Source organism: Acipenser ruthenus, chromosome 21 (assembly GCF_902713425.1).
Source record: "Acipenser ruthenus chromosome 21, fAciRut3.2 maternal haplotype, whole genome shotgun sequence".
Classification (NCBI taxonomy): domain Eukaryota; kingdom Metazoa; phylum Chordata; class Actinopteri; order Acipenseriformes; family Acipenseridae; genus Acipenser; species Acipenser ruthenus.
The window spans coordinates 5,376,583-5,394,380 of record NC_081209.1 but is presented as its reverse complement, the minus strand read 5'-3'; the positions used below and the strand labels follow the sequence as shown (position 1 = coordinate 5,394,380).

The 17,798-nt window shown below is 38.8% G+C and overlaps 4 protein-coding genes across 9 annotated transcripts; 1 reads left to right on the top strand and 3 right to left on the bottom strand.

The window, feature by feature from the left end:
• Nucleotides 1-575: 575 nt before the first annotated feature.
• LOC131699044 (tectonic-2-like) lies at nucleotides 576-6,137 on the bottom strand. 4 transcript variants are annotated; one of them, XM_058994544.1, is made up of 14 exons: nucleotides 5,839-6,137; nucleotides 5,637-5,738; nucleotides 5,270-5,390; nucleotides 4,954-5,108; nucleotides 4,688-4,813; nucleotides 4,463-4,603; nucleotides 4,115-4,201; nucleotides 3,763-3,846; nucleotides 2,813-2,930; nucleotides 2,109-2,209; nucleotides 1,838-1,988; nucleotides 1,482-1,625; nucleotides 1,170-1,258; nucleotides 576-875 (listed from the first exon to the last, which is right to left on the bottom strand). In XM_058994544.1, exons 4-14 carry the CDS (start codon nucleotides 5,096-5,098, stop codon nucleotides 754-756), a joined length of 1,308 nt encoding a protein of 435 aa, XP_058850527.1. In that variant the 5' UTR covers nucleotides 5,099-5,108; nucleotides 5,270-5,390; nucleotides 5,637-5,738; nucleotides 5,839-6,137; the 3' UTR covers nucleotides 576-753. The 4 variants fall into 4 exon arrangements, with proteins under 4 accessions (XP_058850527.1, XP_058850524.1, XP_058850525.1 ...); XM_058994541.1 differs by having other exon boundaries at nucleotides 5,637-5,689; XM_058994542.1 differs by having other exon boundaries at nucleotides 4,954-5,390; nucleotides 5,637-5,689.
• A 751-nt stretch (nucleotides 6,138-6,888) lies between these two features.
• Nucleotides 6,889-9,936, bottom strand: LOC131699046 (NF-kappa-B inhibitor-like protein 1). Of its 2 annotated transcripts, none has more exons than XM_058994546.1 (5): nucleotides 9,893-9,936; nucleotides 8,889-9,169; nucleotides 8,429-8,541; nucleotides 8,102-8,222; nucleotides 6,889-7,712 (listed from the first exon to the last, which is right to left on the bottom strand). In XM_058994546.1, exons 2-5 carry the CDS (start codon nucleotides 9,160-9,162, stop codon nucleotides 7,138-7,140), a joined length of 1,083 nt encoding a protein of 360 aa, XP_058850529.1. In that variant the 5' UTR covers nucleotides 9,163-9,169; nucleotides 9,893-9,936; the 3' UTR covers nucleotides 6,889-7,137. The 2 variants fall into 2 exon arrangements, with proteins under 2 accessions (XP_058850529.1, XP_058850528.1); XM_058994545.1 differs by lacking the exon at nucleotides 9,893-9,936 and adding an exon at nucleotides 9,647-9,878 and having other exon boundaries at nucleotides 6,891-7,712.
• A 660-nt stretch (nucleotides 9,937-10,596) lies between these two features.
• Nucleotides 10,597-14,373, bottom strand: LOC117963089 (general transcription factor IIH subunit 3-like). Of its 2 annotated transcripts, none has more exons than XM_058994539.1 (13): nucleotides 14,268-14,373; nucleotides 13,716-13,795; nucleotides 13,242-13,348; nucleotides 12,969-13,114; nucleotides 12,591-12,653; nucleotides 12,400-12,429; nucleotides 12,275-12,303; nucleotides 11,948-12,022; nucleotides 11,790-11,843; nucleotides 11,612-11,680; nucleotides 11,113-11,248; nucleotides 10,904-10,940; nucleotides 10,597-10,822 (listed from the first exon to the last, which is right to left on the bottom strand). In XM_058994539.1, exons 1-13 carry the CDS (start codon nucleotides 14,275-14,277, stop codon nucleotides 10,753-10,755), a joined length of 906 nt encoding a protein of 301 aa, XP_058850522.1. In that variant the 5' UTR covers nucleotides 14,278-14,373; the 3' UTR covers nucleotides 10,597-10,752. The 2 variants fall into 2 exon arrangements, with proteins under 2 accessions (XP_058850522.1, XP_058850523.1); XM_058994540.1 differs by having other exon boundaries at nucleotides 14,280-14,356.
• On the top strand, nucleotides 14,327-17,714 carry LOC117428502 (translation initiation factor eIF-2B subunit alpha-like). Its single transcript, XM_034901672.2, has 10 exons — nucleotides 14,327-14,438; nucleotides 14,718-14,839; nucleotides 15,391-15,492; nucleotides 15,624-15,760; nucleotides 15,874-15,990; nucleotides 16,327-16,443; nucleotides 16,644-16,708; nucleotides 16,818-16,893; nucleotides 16,973-17,098; nucleotides 17,521-17,714. Exons 2-10 carry the CDS (start codon nucleotides 14,827-14,829, stop codon nucleotides 17,674-17,676), a joined length of 909 nt encoding a protein of 302 aa, XP_034757563.1. The 5' UTR covers nucleotides 14,327-14,438; nucleotides 14,718-14,826; the 3' UTR covers nucleotides 17,677-17,714.
• The last annotated feature ends 84 nt before the right edge of the window (nucleotides 17,715-17,798 follow it).

Here is a 17,798-nt window from a genome sequence, read left to right as displayed (position 1 = left end):
CTTCTGCAGACCAGTCTTCCTATAGCATTGCTTCTGCAGACCAGTCTTCCTATAGCATTGCTTCTGCAGACCAGTCTTCCTATAGCATTGCTTCTGCAGACCAGTCTTCCTATAGCATTGCTTCTGCAGACCAGTCTTCCTATATCATTGCTTCTGCAGACCAGTCTTCCTATAGCATTGCTTCTGCAGACCAGTCTTCCTATAGCATTCCTTCTGCAGACCAGTCTTCCTATAGCATTGCTTCTGCAGATGAGTCTTCCTATAGCATTGCTTCTGCAGACCAGTCTTCCTATAGCATTGCTTCTGCAGACCAGTCTTTCTATAGCATTGCTTCTGCAGACCAGTCTTTCTATAGCATTGCTTCTGCAGACCAGTCTTTCTATAGCATTGCTTCTGCAGACCAGTCTTCCTATAGCATTGCTTCTGCAGACAAGTCTTCCTAGCATTACTTCTGCAGATATGCATCTTTCCAATGCTCCTTGGGGTTTTACTGAGCAATCAACACACAATAAATACAAAAATATAAACTTTTTATTCATCTTTTTTTTTAACTGTCAAATGTTTACAAAAATATCTTACAAAGCTATGTACAGCTTTATAAACAACTTGTTATTTACAGCATGATTTAAAAAAAAATTAATACCAAAAACTAAAATCTAGCATTTACAAAATGAATTATTACAGCAACTCAAATCTAATTATTATTATGAAAGACATTTAAGTAAAGTGATTAAAGACACACGTTTGCTGGGTTTAAAAGGTAGTGTTTTTCCAGGCTTGTCGAATTTGGTTCCAAGGGCTTCCCAAAACTGATGCTACTATGAAGATGAACACCAGAATCATTCCTTTGGCTATGGACTGGGAGTAGGACTCGTCTGGCAAAAAGGAAGAGTTATATGGACAAGGCTTTATTAAACAAATCTACCGCCCTATTCACAAAGCTTTGAGTTATTTAAAGAACGTAGCTATGTTTGAAAGTTGCACAGTCAGCTGCAGTATCAGTGAAAGCAGCTAGCTGAGCTGCTTTTTGACATCATGCAGCTGGTTGTGAAGAATGCTCAGGTGCACATAACTGTGCAGATCTGCCTATTGTGATTTAATTAGAACACTTAAAGGAGTTCAATACAACCATACAACGAAAGCCATTATCAAGGAAGCCCTGAACTCACCTGTATAATACCTGGTCAGTGGGTAAGCAAGCTGGGGCCAGCACACATCATTCCGGTCGCAATCGTATTCTGTATAATTTAACTGAAACCTGCACAACAGGAATATGAAAACATGTACCGGAATTTAGCATGCTTGAAATGTATTTTCTGAACCTGTAACGACGCTGAAGAAAACACCTTGTCAAACATTTAGTATGTATATTTTTAACATGTTAGGATTTACTATTGAAAGATACAGATCTATACAGAGTTTGTTTTCTGTGGACATCACATGTTTCTAAAGCAAACACAGTTCTAGGTTCTGAAACCTACCTGGTTTTAGAAGGAAGGGGTTGTGCTGGTATCTTGATAAATGTCACTGATGTGCTGACAGGAAAAGACTGAACAACTGAGTCGTTTACACAGGCAGCAACATCGGCTCCCCCACACTGAATCTTCCAGGTAACAGATGTAAAACTGAAGGGAAAACAATGAATTTGTGGCTAGTATGGTTACTGGTACATACAGCCTTGAAAATATACTTCAGTTTTTGATTCAGGCAATTATGATTAGGTAACGGCTAAAAAGGAATTGGCTGAGGCAATGTTAGTAATTTCAGGAAGGCCGTTTTAGTTTAGGCTATTTCCAGAATTATAATAGGAGTATGTAAATACTACTTCAGTACTAACCCAACCTCTACAGCAAGAATTTCTGTCTGTGGGACCCCTTCCACCACACCTACATCAGCAGTGATGATTTGGATGTTCATGTTAGCAGGAACGCCAGTGCAGGTGCCTGGTACATTATCTGCAGCTGTGCTTGACATATTCAGTGCCATTGCTGTGTGTTCTAAAACCAGGATATACAATGCCTACGTTTAGTAAACAAGTACGTTGCATTTGTTAACTTATTAGACAAGTAATAAAACACTTGCTTGAATTATTCAAAAACAAAACTTACAAATAGACACCCATTCATTCAGATCAGTGGATACCGGGTTGCCTCTCTTTGCAACAATAGTTGCGCTAACCAGTGAAGACAGGCCTTTCTGTACAGTCTCCCTGCAAGACAGGAGGGTTATAGTTTTAAAATGCACATTTCAAGACATGCAAGATTGAGAAGATCAATTGATATACTGTCATGTTACCTAAGGTGGTTAGAGAATTACTCTTGTATAAAGCTTTTTTTTTTATGTATTTTATACATATTTTCAGAGGTGCTGCTTTGTGATGTACTTCTACTTAACTGAACACTGTATAATTTAACTGTGGCAAGGACCACAAACCACTAAACCACTCAACACATTAAGCTATATCCGCATGGTATTTTTCCTTCAGATTGCTTTTTTAAATTGATTTGTTATGTGCCTGTTCATAAAGTGAAGGAAACACCTCCACTAACACTGTGGACAGGGTTATGGTCACCATGGGCAGCAGGACAGAATTGTTGGGACATAAAGAGTATGCAAAGTTAATGGGAAATCTGCAGCAAAGTCCAAAGTCGTCGCTTGGATACAGCCCTCAGTCAAAAGATTAACAATTAATTAACCTGATTAGTGCTAATCTTGCACCGCCAAATGCTACCTTAGGTTAGGGGTAAGGTAAGTTTTAATTGGATCTGTGAAAGTGCAATTAGCAGCTGTTAAAGTGGATTTGCTCACAAACCTGGTCTGACTGCAGTTAGACAATCCCTTCAAACTGAGTCTTAGAATGCATCCTGATGTAAAGTCCACTCCAAATAAGACAGGTGTTGTTTTCGCAGTGGCACACAGCCCATTCCCAACTAAAAAATAAAACATATATTGTGAGACAGCAGGGAGGGAGTTAAATTCCCCCTGCAGGAAAACATGTGCATTTTGGTTTGTTTTGTTTAATTGTATTTGTTAATTGTTTTATTGTTAATCATTACCTGCACCTGGCTACTATTGAAAATTGGAGCCAGGTGCAGGGTATTTAAGGAGAGCAGTCAGTCTGCTCAGAGCTGCTGAAGAGTGTAGAAGCCCGACTGTGCTGGTGTGTGTGGGTACAGCTGTAATTTGAAAAAAAAAAAAAAGGTAGTGTGAAGCATTTTTTGTGTGTGTGCTGTTCTGTTTGTTTTGTTTTGTTACAGGTAAACAGCTTAGCTGTCCTGTCTTTAGTTTAGGGTCCTGTTTTGTTTTAGTTATTGCTCAAAAAAGAGCTAGGTGTTCGTTTTGTTTATTTTGTTTTTGTGTTTATTATAAATTGCGCAACTGCGCTTTAGAAAAATCCATTCCTGTGTGTGTTGGGTTGTGTTTTAAAGGGACAACGAACCGCCGTGAGGGCATCTCTTTTACAATATATAAAAGATGTTAGCCCGAGCTTATAAATATCACATTACCAAGAAAAAGTCACCAAGACTAACATCCGCAGTTACATCCCTACCTGTGTGTTCCTGAGCATGTATTCTCTTCTCAGACAACCATGTCTTGATAACTGAAGTATCATTGGCCACTGAACAAATTACCCACTTCATACATTCACTATGGAGTGGGCATTTTGACTGCACAGTGGAAAATACATGCCAAGGAGTTTGATTTAACTGCCCAGTATACAAGCACTCTTTAGCCCAGTTTAGTAATGATGAAATACAGCACCTGGTTGCCAAATGTTTAGGGTTGTCCTGGTTATCACACTGCTTCTCGTATTTCCAGCAATAACAGGCTTTCCAATCTGATAACCTAAAGAAAGAAATCACACTTGGTAAAAAAAAAAATGCCCTTGGTTTATAAAACTAACTGGATCTGCTTTCCATTTTCTTTGAAAGAAAGGTTTATACACAGGTGGAAGGGTAGATTTACCAGTGTCAATTTGTATTTCTGAACCTAATTTCATAGTGGAATCAAAATACACAGGGCAATAGGATCTGTTTGGGATCAGTTATGTTCTCTTATTTTCCAGCCTTGCTAAAATGTAAAGAATACTTATAGACCTCTGTGTATTGTATACCTGGATTTCCTGAGTTGGACTGTGCCGTTGCATCTCCATTTACAAACACTGCACTAAATCTCTGTGTCAACGTCAATGGCAACTTTGCTGAAAAAAATTAGAAACACAGTAACATATATCTTTGATTCTATAATCTTTGGAAGTAAATCCTTCAAGAAGTATTGCCTATTTAAGTGGGCACCAGTAAAAGACTGTAATACACAAAATTCAAAAACTATATAAATTAAGAAGACATCCATCTTTTACAATCATAACTGCTACTAAAGGTTAATATAGACAAGCAGTTCTGTAACTTATTTGAGGCAGGGCATATTGTAAATTGATAAACTGTATTGTATTTAAGCTTACCGTTTGCATCCAAACAGACTTTTCCAATAAGATGAATGACAGTTATATTAATGAGGGAGTTTCCTTTCCAAAAGAAAGTGTAGTCCAGGGATAAAGATTTATTTTCACATAACCCATTTTGTTCTGAAGCGTTCAAGTCCCCTGTTAAAATAAGTAATTATTATGAATATAAATCCATACGAATACAAACTAGGTACACTTACATTAGTAAAGGAGAGTTCTTACCTGAGTTTGAAGATACTGGGAACAGAGACTCCTGTGTTGGACTAAGAGTTTCTGCATTATTTGGATCAGAAACAAAATCACTCAGATCAGTAGTGAGCTGTTCAATCACTGTGATGTTAATGAAACCTAAAAGTGAAAGAATCACAAAGCTCAAACAGGGAACATATGCTTCTGGAACTTGATGATTATTAAATAATAAAAGATACTAAACTGTTTTATCAAGCTACCAACTTTAGGATAAGCAATAAAAAATAGATTTTACATACCTCCTTGTCCGTTTATAATCCTGAGACTTAGCTCCAAAGGATTGAGACAAGCAGACTGAGAAATGTTACAAGCAGTAAGAGGTGCCACACAGCTTGATTTAAAATTCTGGAGAAAAGCCACTGGAGCTTCTCTTACACAGTCCATTCATGGACTGCTGAAATAAAGATGCTATGCTTTTAGAAAACGTTACAGGCAACATCAAGGTTTCATTCCAATTTAACTAACAAATTAGCAATTAGGTTCAATATAGTCTTTTGTAAATTCAATTGAATGTAGCTATTAGACCATGTAAAGATTTAAAACTGAGGTTCTTACCTGTGGAATAGTAAAATACTGATTATTTTCTGTTAAAATTGTGCTCCCTTGTGTGTAACCATTAAGCACAATGGGCTCAGCTATGGAAGGTGTCTGAAAGGAAGGGCTTTCAATAGGATTGCTAAAAAACAGAATTGAACAGAATTGTCTTATCAATTCAAGCTTACTCAAACAAACTAAACATGTGATGGACAGGCTCCATATATTACAAAGATTACACTTCATAACAAAAACAAAACGCTTAAAACAACCTGAACTAAAAAAAGCAGTGTCCACTCCCAGTATATTAAGGGACAGGCTGTTTTGTGAGACTGATAAGTAAATATACTGTTATTCAGCGGGGAGTATAGATAACACAGTAACTTACATTGTAGCACCTTGGTAGAAGAGCCCCAGGAAGGGAGAGTTGTCAATAGAAGACTGCACACACAGGAAAGGGAACCAATCAGGTGCCTTGTTAACTGTCTGACTAACGTGGTTTATACAGACTGTGATTTAAAATGTACATAGTCATTAACATACAGTATTAAGATTTAAGTAACTTTACAGTAAATAACAACCGTTCTTACCAGACTGTCCCCAAATAACTTCTACGAAAACCAGCAAAGAAATACATAAGTATATTAGACCAACAGGATAATGCTGTGATGCCATGCCAATAATTATAACTGGAATGTAAAAAACAATAAAAACACAAGTTTAAAATGTGTTGTAAAATCTGTTTTTTCTACTCAAGCAGACGCCATATCTAAACAACTGTCACCGATGTCTATGGTAACCAGCGTTGACCAATCACAGCTCTCGCAGGAGCGTGAACGTGCCTTGCGAAGCCGGGAGCAGACTCTAATCATTTGGTGGAACAACAGCGACAACTTCTGGCACCAAATGGAAGTTATCGTGAGTAAAATGTGGGTTATTTTTCTTATTTTTCATACAGTGTGATTCGTCCTTATTTATAGCTCCACTACAAAGTGCCCAACTAACTTTATAATCACGTTGTGTTTTGCTGTCTTTTGTATCTATAATTCTATATTGCAATGTTAAAATTCTTGTTTGTGGGACCTAATAAACTTCTGGTAATCTTTCTATATACAGGGTTGGAACAAAGACCAGGAGAGGAAGAGCCAATTCTGGCCACTCCTGTTTCAATGTGATATTTTCAAATAAAAAAAAAGCAGTAGATACATTTCATTATAAAATCATTTTATGCCTGAATAAAATCTGTACTGGAGTCATGTAGCTTTAAAGGTGGCATGCATTGCTCTCCATCATCCTCTTTTTGGTAAAAAATACACCTTGTACTATATTTTGCTTGATGTTGTTCACAACACACCCTTCAATTCCTGATAAATGCCAGACCATGGTCCCCCTACTACAGTTAACTGCTAAGATGATCCTGTGTGTGTTCTCTCGGACCCACAGAAACCAGTGCAGTCTTTGACAATATAGTACTATGTTCATGTTATAAAAACAGTTCACATTGTCAAAATCTTTTTTTTTTGCTGGAACAGTTAAGTAAGCATGGCAATTAATGATCTAGGCAGAAACACCAGAGAATCAGACAATTTTATTAGGACACAGTATTATCAGATAAGTAAGTAAATATTAAATATCAGGAAAATGTACATTATATAAAGTATCTTTAAATCCAAGAGAGTAATATCAGTTTCTGTCTCATAAATAAAAGCCACGTGGATAAGATCAGGATGTACTAGTGAAGGTATAATGATTGCATCAAACAATGCAACACTCAGATCCGAATCACACATAATTAGTCAAACCACATGACACTAACCCAGTAAGCAGTAAGAGTCACAACAAATCACATTGTAAAAATCAAGCCTTTATTAAAAGCGTGCATATTCGTGTCACTTGGCATTCTCAGCTAGCTTGTTGAGCTCCTGCGAGAGCGCAGTGACCGTGTCCAGGATCCTGCCTCGCTCGCCTTCCTCTAAACGAGCTCCGCAGCGCTGCGCAAACTTGTCTGGGTGCCAAAGAGTCTGCTGTCGCATCAGAAACTTCCTGAAGGCGGTCTTATTGACACGATCCACTCCGTGAAGCATCACAGCCACCATCTCCTGAACAGAGCCCAGAGGAGACGGCCAGGGAATGTCTGAATAGCCAAGCCGAGATTCTGATTCCCCCCGGAAAGTAGCTGTGCACTTTTCCTCATATCTCTCCTTCTTCCCCTTACGTATTTCCTCCTCTTTTCTGGCAGCACGGGCCAAGTAAGCTGCATGTTCAGCTTCCAGTTTAGCCTGGAATTCCAGTCGGCTCCGTGCCTCGGATTCCGACTCTTTTTTCCGGTTCTTTTTCTGGCTCCCGGAAGCTGCTCCAGCTGCCTCCCGCTCAGATTGTGCTCGCTTCCGACTGTATTCCTGCCTGATGCGGTCAGCCCAGTCAATAAAATTCTCTGACTCTCTCTCCTCCCAGGACAAATCTTCTGTTAAGGGTGGGGGAGAAAAAGCACATTTAAATGAAAAAAATAAAAAAATTGTTTGGCAAAGAATACTATCAGATTTACCAGACAAAGTGGAGTCACTTTCTTATTCTAAAAGTAAAACTAAAATTTGTGTAATCTAAGTTAGTAGTATATATTTTTTATCCCTCTGAGCTGGTTAATTCATACCAACGGCATACACTGAACCTTATAGAAGCTCTGGGCTGAGTTATCAGGCTGCTTGCACACAAACCTTTCCTTCTATAGAGAGAGCTGGGGGAGATGTGTGCCCCAGCAGTATATCCTTGAGAAATGAATGAGAATGATTAGAATAGCCGCTCACTCCCATAGCTATCCTGCTGTAGAAAGAAGAAACCTGTGAAATGTCTTACCCTCGTACTGCCCAAAAGTCTCAAAGAACTCATCCTGGCATTCTCCAAAGAGCTTATTGCGCCACTCTTTTTCTGGATCTGCTTTTTTGGAGCTTTCTCCCCTTCCTGGAGACTTCTGGAACTGAAGGAAGCAAACACACTCATTAGGGGCTTTTCTAGAGTGAATCACAGGCATGGAAATAAGACTCTCATTGCACAGCAGTTTGATCAATTCCTGGGTTTTACTATGATTTTAATAAGACACGCCTGAGCTTGTTACCTATACACCGTGGCTAATCAAGCTTGTAGTAAAACCTGGAATGGGTGAAAGCGCAGGGTCAGACTGACCTGTTCCTCTTTCATCCACTGCAGTGTATCCTGTGGTGTTACTCCTGCTCGATTTGGCGTCTCCATAGCAACAGGACAGCGCTTTCTTAAAGGGACCACCAGGTCATCATAGGCTGAAGAAACAAAAGGGATGTTTGAAAGAACAACAATGACAGTTACAGACATACAGAGCTTTTTTTTGTACAACAGTTTATATTTGAGTTAAAACTCCAGTAGACTATTAGAAACTTGTGGTTTTAGTTGCGAGTTTAAAAACGTTCTGTTCCTACCCTTATTGCCATTAAGTACGTAACACAAAGGAGTTCTCACAATATTCCTTTCCTTGATATGATGTTTGCAAGCATTCTGAGTTCTGCTGCTACAACAGAAGGATGCCTTTGTGAGCTTGCAATGAGAGTCCTTGCTGTTTAGCCATGGTCTGTGACCTTGGTCTTTTGCACATGTGTGCGTCACAACGTACCCCTCTTGCCATGCTTGAGTGCCCTGTTCGCTGCCAGGTGTAATGGGGTATCCCCTTTGCGGTCTTTGCTCAAAGGGTCTGCGCCCCACTTTAACAGCAGTCTGAGCACAGCATCATCCCCCAGCGAGCAGGCCAAGTGAAGAGGAGTGCGCCCCTTACTCCCCTTCGTGAAATTCAGCTCAATATCCGGGTGTTTACGCAGATAGGATTTCAGCTTCAGCAGGCTGCCTTCCTCCACATATCGCAACACTCGCTTCTGCTTCCGAGAGGCCATGGATACGCTGCGTGGGGTGGACAGGAATAACATTAACAGAAAGCCTAGGTCACCCTCGCTTTAATAATGGTATTACAGTCATGCCTGAAGATACATGTCTGTCCATTAGCTCATGTCGAGTTGAAAAATAGCACAGAAAATGTTACTTTATGCAACTTTCTTATCAAGGATTACCAACCACAAGTTAAACTAGGTGCTTAGGTTTAACATGAACACATGTGGGAATGTGTCACTGATTCATTGGCATATACTTCAAACAAACTGTACATAGATAGAACATCGTACTACAGAGTTTAATTACAGGCAGTAAGCAACATTTCTGTCAACATGTCGGAAATTAAGTTCTAATAATAAATCGCGTCAGTCACTTGGTAATATACGTCTGCGGGCTTCACGAAGTTAAATGACGTTTCCTTTCCCCAACAAGACATCCCGTCACATAGAAATACACAATACCACATAACAGCACATCAATGTTGCCAACCTCAAACAGGGCCTGTAGCTTAGTCCTGGAACTGTGCCGTCTAGCCTTATTTATAAATCATCTGGGATTTTGGTGAATTAACTATAAGATACGTCACATTTTTTTCTATTATTTGGTTAGTCTTGTTGACAGAGTAACCAGTGGAGTTTGTATCTTCTGATTAAACCCCAATTCTCAAACATAAAGCGGCTAGACGTCTCTACCGGACTATTAAGAATGCAACACTGCGTTCCTGACAAAACTTACCTGACTGAAACAACGAAGGAAACACTTTTGGTTCCGTAGCTACGGTGTAATACTAAGTACACAGAGAATGCAGCAGAGACGTGTGTATTGTGCATGAGATTAAAAAAAGAAATTATAAATGAAGTTATTCTAACTTTATTATTATTATTATTATTATTATTATTATTATTATTATTATTATTATTATTATTATTTACGTAAACTTAAGAAAGATGAACAAAACACATGTGATCCAATGTGTTTTAAATTGTGAAACACACATATTGACAACTTGTGGATGCAGTAAACTGACCTGTGCAGTTTACAAACTACATGACAGGCATTTGTGGTTTCCTTAGTACTTTAAAAAACAGTGTGAGACTGCCCGCAGTAGTGTGCACACAAGGTACTAAGAAATCCACGTGCAGTTGTTGGTTGTAGGCTCCTTCACTGGATGGGATCTAAGAACTTTCTGGTGGACTGGATCCTTATGGGATGGAAATCAATTCCACATGCAAACCTAAATTCCATTGAGAGAAAACAGATCCAGCCTGTTTAAGTAAGTTATAAGTCTTCAGGCATCGACTCCACGCTTCTAAACCACAATGTTGGATAGTACATCATTTCTATAAACATTCTAAAGTTACAGAAATATACAGCTTGTGTGCATATGTAATATTTGATGGGCAAGAAAAAAAGACAAGAGTTTCATGCTTTTGAAAAATACATCATTTTATTTATTACAAAAAATAACCACCAAGAAGAGAAATGAAAAAAAAAATGCAAACAACCAATATCCACTTATAATACAGATATTCCATCGAGCCATGATGTCACCCTTAGTTCATTTCTGTATGTTCAGAGCAGTTTCCGGTTGAAGGTCAGGTAGTTGGTTTGAGTTTCTTTTTTTTTGCTTTCATTGCATGTGGCAATGCAATCTTGAAGGCAGTCCTAGAAAGAAGACACAGACATGTTTACATCATGCACAACAATATTACAAAACAAAACAGAATGGCCAAGGTTGATACTCACTCGCACGTTGTGCAGATGGGGCTGAAGTTGCAGAATACTTAAAAAAAAAAATACAAAAAACCTCAGTTACTAATCTAATTAAAAGGAGGCATTAAGTAGATAATTAAACATAGATAATTCATTTAAGTCCACTTCATGTAGAAATAACGGTTCTTATCTTGTTTTGGGGTGGGGGGTGCACATTTTGCATCGATGTGTCTGACACCTACTTGATAAGCAGACTGAACACACGTATCCGATCTCAATGAGGTTTCGATGGCAGAAACAAGCTGCCCTGTAGTCTACATGCACTGGAGGTGGAAGAACAAGCTGGGACCTCTGATCAGAATCAGGGAGAAAAACCCACTGCGTTGGAAGAGAAAAAAACAAGGAATGATTAAAGATTACTTTAAGACTGCTGTTTTGTGTTGAGTAGAATGACCTATTTCTGACAAATTCTGTATTTAGGGTTACAATGTTATAATGAAGTGCCAGATACCTTCAGATTTCCCAACCCACAGTTAACTCTTTGACTGTGTGACTGGACAAGTGTTTACTCAAGTCTTAAATTGAGAAATATTCTATGTTAATGTTACAAAATGAAAAACACACATGCAAATGTAAAATAATCATTTCCTTTTCTGCTTATATAAAAAAAAACTAAAAACCTCTGAGTTCATTTAAGAGTTAGCCATCTGAAAACATGCCCAATTGTTTCAAGATACCCACCAGTAAATACTGTGCCAGAGCTATCTTCTGTGGTACTTTCAGATATAACCCTCCAGTTATGTCACATGCCTGGAACATCAACATATTAAAAGCAATATAGTTAACATTGAAACAAACCTGCACTCTTTAACGCTATGAATGTACCGTATACTTGTTTGAAAATATGTGTAATACGTACCTGCTGCAGAAGTCCTGAGTCAGCGTCTAAAACACAGGCATCTATTAATATGCTCTGAAACAGAAAGGCAAGGTTTCCTATTTAGTTACAATGCACAACCAGAATGCCATTAGACCTTGCGCTGTCAATTAAAAATGAAAAAAGCTTTTCAGCAATACCTGCTTTTGTGCTGCAAAGATCACATTCATGAAATTCATGTACTGTAAAGCAGAATCATCTGCAGCCTTGATAACCTGAGGCACAAAAAATAAACACATTTTTTTTGTATGCGATTCAATTATTTAAACAAAATTAAAATATTTTGTATCTGCTAGCATGCTGTACCATCCATAGACTGAAATTCACTGTGCCACATTATACTGATTAAAAAAAAAACACTTACATTCAATGATAGCGACACTACCCAAAAAGAAATGAACAGGAGTCTAGAGCACCAAACGGTACACACATGCAAAAGCACATTACTGCAATTATACTGTACTCACCAGAATTCTTGATTTCATTTCTTGTCCAGCTTTAAAAAAAAAATTAAAAGTTGTAAACATCATAAAAGAGAAGACTTTTCTCAAGTTAGAGATATAAATGATTATTTTTTTAGAAAGAACACTACCGTCTAGCTCCTTTGTGACCCTGTGGATATCTGTTCACTTTGAGTTATGGAAACAATTTAGTAATATGCATTTCAAGTAATCCCCTCACTGACATTCCTGATAGAGCTCACAGAACTGAGTAGCACAGACAGTGCTGGTTAAAGCTGGCAGATGACAAACTGTAAGAGACAAGCTAGCAGTGGAAGGATACAGCAAAGCGCTTTTGCAAGTGATCCAGCCAGCAACGTCTCTGTCTGCTGGCCCCTCACTTCAGCTGAAAATCAAGAAGGAGAATGTTTTACCAAATAGAAATGACGCGCTGTATTTCCATCAACCTCCTGGTAACACACAGAAGTTCGTCAGATCCTGACACAGAGAGGAGGGGTAGCAATGTAAATTACAAACTAGAGAGCATAACAGAAGGATGCCTTTGTGTTAAAGATGATTCTGTATGTACTATATATGTGGCATTTAGCTTTAACCCACTCATCACTACAAGAGCTGTCTGATAAGGTTATATTTCATGCCATTTACTTATAAATCTAGATATTCCCAAAATAGTATATCTGAAAAATACTGAGCTTCTCACTTCTTTCCATGAGGTTTTTAATCTCTTCACTGATGAGATCATTCCCCACAGTTAGGAGTTCGTATTTCCCATCCCTGCTGCCACACGAAGACTCATCACCAGCAAAATCACCAGCTTTCCAGTGCTTATTGGGGTATAAAAAATGACTGCAAAACACAAATTAGACAGAGCTGACCTCATTGACATTCCCTTGAAAGACTGAAAAAAATGTTGTCTCATACACACACACAGGTGCACGATTGTGTTGCACTGTAACACTAGTGTCAAGTTTACCTTTCCCGACAGTGGCTGGCGATGATTGCCAGTTTGTTGCTTCGGGTCATGACCAGATGAGCGTTGCTCATTACCATCACTGCGTCCATGCATTTTGACAGCGTGAACTGTTCCAAAGAGTAACAACAACAAGAGAAAACAAGAGCCGTCTTTTCAAACTTCAATAACTAGTCAAAAGTATATCTCTACAAATCTTAATAACTAATTGTACATGCTAAAAGAGGTGTTGAGAACTTAGTGAAGACTCTTGAAGATTGTGAGGTAATGGATCTCAAAAGCAGATATTATTGCAGTTTGGTTAGATATTAAATAAGACTGCTCATTTGCATGCCGTGGTTCTGAACAATTTGAATGTCTTCATTAATCCTTCATATTTCATAATAGAATGTTGTTTTATTCTTTGGACGCCAGGTTTGTAATCTCATATATTACATATACGATGTGCTCGTGGATCTACAGTCTCCCTTATCTTACTTCTGGTTCCCTTTGTGCCTGCTGTCCCCACCAAATGGGATTCACATCCACCACAATCACGAGGAGGCTCAGCTCATCATCTGTTGAGGGAAATAAACATTACTCATGTTGTCTAAGAGTGTTTTCATTGATAAATGTGGCATCAATGAACTAAACGATTGTCAAAACATCTTGATTCATGGACAGCCCGTCTGCGTCTTTCTGTCAAATACTGACTAAACACTGCTTATGTTTCACCATATATTATATAAACATCTTATACTAATTTCAGATTATTAATTTTGATATGGATATTTTTTCAATCTTGGTACGTAATGTAATAATAACGGTTACTATGACCAATGAGCACAGCTCAACCTGTCCCCTGTTTTCTGGTTGCAATAAATATATTATAAAAAGTTTCTGCAGTATTTTTCTGCCTTACAATACACAGCGATGGTTTATATTTACAATACACACCGTAGAGTGCATTTACAAGATGCAGCAACACCAATGATTGCCAGATTACAAGCAAAATAAAATAAACGCTTAATAAAAGGCAGTAACACTCACCAGACGCCATACCTGTCAAAACTCAGATCACTTTCTTTCTCAAATCGGTTGACAGCATCTCAGTATCTCACTCGTAGTGGGTCGCAGTGTGGTAACGTCATTAACCAGCGACAACAGGAGACCAAGCTTCTTTTTTTAATAACTAATGCCAGCCTAAAAGCGTTTCAAAAGGTCATTTTTAACATATTTTAACAAAATTGTGTTACAGGGATAAAATGGAGTTTTAAAATATCAAACTTTAAACAGTGATCTATTTAGCGTGTTATTTTGAAGAACCTCCCAACGTGTCCGTCTGTCAAATAATTCCATTCTGTTTTTTATAAAATTTTCTTGCAGTTAAAAAAAAAAAAACACAGGAAAAATCACGTTAATTGTGTTTATGCCGTGATAAATAGTTTTTTTTTTTTTTTATCATGCTATATTAATGTGTGTTTTCTGCTCTATGGGTAGGTTGCTGACACGAGAGGAGAATACTAAGACTACTCGTGTGTTCTTTGCTTCCCGGCTGTTCGCTTAATATTTGATCTGGTGGAAAAAGACTAAATACAAATTTGAAGACATGGATGACGAAGGTATGGTAATCTGATTCATCAGTGTAAGCTTGTAATGGTTATTCGATGTATTAAATGATCTTGATAATTATTTGTTGATTGTAATGCAACATACACATTTGAATAATCGTTAGAAGCTGTCTTCGGTTTTAATCGTGTGTTTTTGAAATGAGGTTTGGTGTTTTGTAATGAATGACTTGATGCGTGTTGGCAAGGTTGCACAACCCTTGTCACTGCATCATCCAAGCACAGCTGGAGATGGGTAGAAAGGACCTGTGCTAGTTTTGTACCAGCATGCCTGGAGAAAAAAAAAGAATGTGTCACTGGGGGTAGTGGGTACATGAACTTGTCCTGCACCTAGTCTTCTTTTATATAATTACCTTGCTGTTACTAAAATGGGTAGGTGCCCGCATTCCAGAACTTAATGCTTAATTGTATAAGTTATCTAACCGGCAGTAGGTCTCAATTTGAATACTTGCGGGTCTAGATCTGGTTAGCCAAGAAGATGGGATGAATCACAATTTACCATTAAGCCAGTAAGACAGTAAACTAAAAGATCTCTTTTGTTACAGAGCTTGTTGAGTATTTCAAAACCCAAATGCGCGAAAACACAGACGTGGCCTCAGCCGTGGCAGCCATCCGTACTCTCTTGGAGTTTTTGAAGAGAGACAAAGGTAATCACCCCTTCATTTGTACAAGCCATGTTGTACACCAGCTTTTTAACAGCCCCTCATCCTTTGAAGGTTGGCAGGTTTTTCCGCCAGCACATTTCGCACACTGTAAAGCCCGCTGTTCTTTGTTCCAGGTGAAACGATTCTAGGCTTGAGAGAGAACCTGACTAAAGCTATCGACAAGCTGACAAGCGTAGACTCCTCGGTGGCCGTGTCTTCCGGAGGGGAGCTGTTCCTTCGCTTCATCAGCCTTGCGTCTCTGGAGCATCCAGTTAGTGTGCTTGAATCTCAAGCTTTGTATTAACAGCACTTTGAAAGAAGGGAGTTGGGGTGGGAGACTGAAAGCCGCTGTTCTGATCTTTTCCAAACTCTTTTCTTTCACAGGATTTATCACAGTGCAAGAAAGTGATGATCGTAAGGGGAGAACTTTTCTTGAAAAAAATTTCACTTTCGAGAGACAAGGTTGCTAAACTGTGCCACACATTCATAAAAGACGGAGCTGTAAGTATTCAGATTTTTCTAAATATTTTCATTTGCAATATAGCATAGATTGCAAAAATGATCACTAGATAAAGTAGAGCCAGCTTCTCCTATGTTGTAAACATAGTTGGTTTAATGAAATGCAGCTGGTTCCTTTAGTGGAAAGGCTACTAAACCAGTTTTCTTGCAGTCAGTTGATTTCTGTCGTGTAGAAAAGTTATGCACAATTTGAAAACGCAATACCATGTGCATTTTGCTGTCTTGTACAGAACATTCAGACCCCGAGGAAGGTGCAATTAATAGTAAAAGTGTTTGTTAAATCAATGTTTCTTATAACATTATCCATTTCCCCTCTAGATTATACTAACACATTCCTATTCGAGGGTTGTTCTGCGAGTGTTAGAGAAAGCAGCTGCAGCTAAGAAACGTTTCACTGTCTTCGTGACAGAATCACAACCAGACTCAGCAGGGCAAGTACATTTAAACACAATGGAAACTCCTGAACTTGTCAGTGGTGGCACAAAGTAAATACAGAAAAATACTGTGAAGATGCTGCCTGTTTTTAACTTTAATTCCTAATATAAACCAGGGATGTCCATCCTTAAGTTCTCTGTATGATCTTGCATTAGTTTTTTTTATTAAAACAGTATTTCTATTCTCTCTGTTGCAGGCAGCACATGGCTGATGCCTTAAGAAAGCTTAATGTTCCAGTAACAGTGATCCTTGATGCTGCAGTTGGGTACGTCTGCCTGTGGTTCTCCTGTATAAAGTGTTTAACTGTAATTGCTAAAGGTGATCCAGCCCCACCCTGAACTTCTCACACAATGGATTTGTTTTGTTTGCTGCAGGTACGTCGTGGAGAAGGTGGACCTGGTGATAGTGGGTGCAGAAGGAGTTGTAGAAAGCGGAGGCATCATTAACAAGGTGTTTGTCTTGGCTGTTTGTAAACTTGCATGTTTAATGCTTGCGCACCTTGCCAGATTATTCATGTTTGTTTTTGCAGATTGGAACATACCAACTGGCAGTGTGCTCCAAAGCACACAACAAACCGTTTTATGCGGTAGCGGAAAGTTTCAAGTTTGTCAGGCTTTTCCCGCTGAATCAACAAGATGTTCCAGACAAGTTCAAGGTAAAAACTTTTTTGAAAAATTGGGGCTTAGGTCGGCCAGGGTGTTCTCGACCCACCGTACACCGGCGACCCCTGTAGACTGGCTGGGCGCCTGCGGGCTTGCCTGTAAGATGACCAGAGCTGCGTTGTCCTCCGACGCTGTAGCTCTCGATTGGCTGCATGACGGGCCTGTAGAGTGAAAAGAAGCGGTCGGTTGACGGCACGTTTCGGAGGACAGCGTGTGTTAATCTTCGCCGCTCCTGAGTCAGCGTGGGGGTGCAAGCGGTGAGCTGAGCCTAAATACAATTGGTTTTTTCAAATTGGGAGAAAAACTGGGTAAAATCAATTGAAAATTAAAAAAAAAAAAAAACATACTCTCTGATTTATTTAATGTAGCGCTGTTGTTCTAGAAAAGCTTATAAGTGATACTTTTACTTTTTCAGTACAAGGCAGACACACTGAAGAAATCAAACAATCTTGCAGAGGAGCATCCAATGATTGATTACACGCCCCCTTCCTTGATCACCCTCCTCTTCACAGATCTAGGGGTGCTGACCCCATCAGCCGTGAGCGACGAACTCATCAAACTTTATTTGTAACACCACTGATCATAATAAAATTCTTGTGAAGAAGTCTAGCATAATGTGTAGTGTTACAACTGCTTAAAAGAGAGCCTTTTAACAAGACCCGTTTAAAAAAAAAAAAGTTAATCCCACACTAG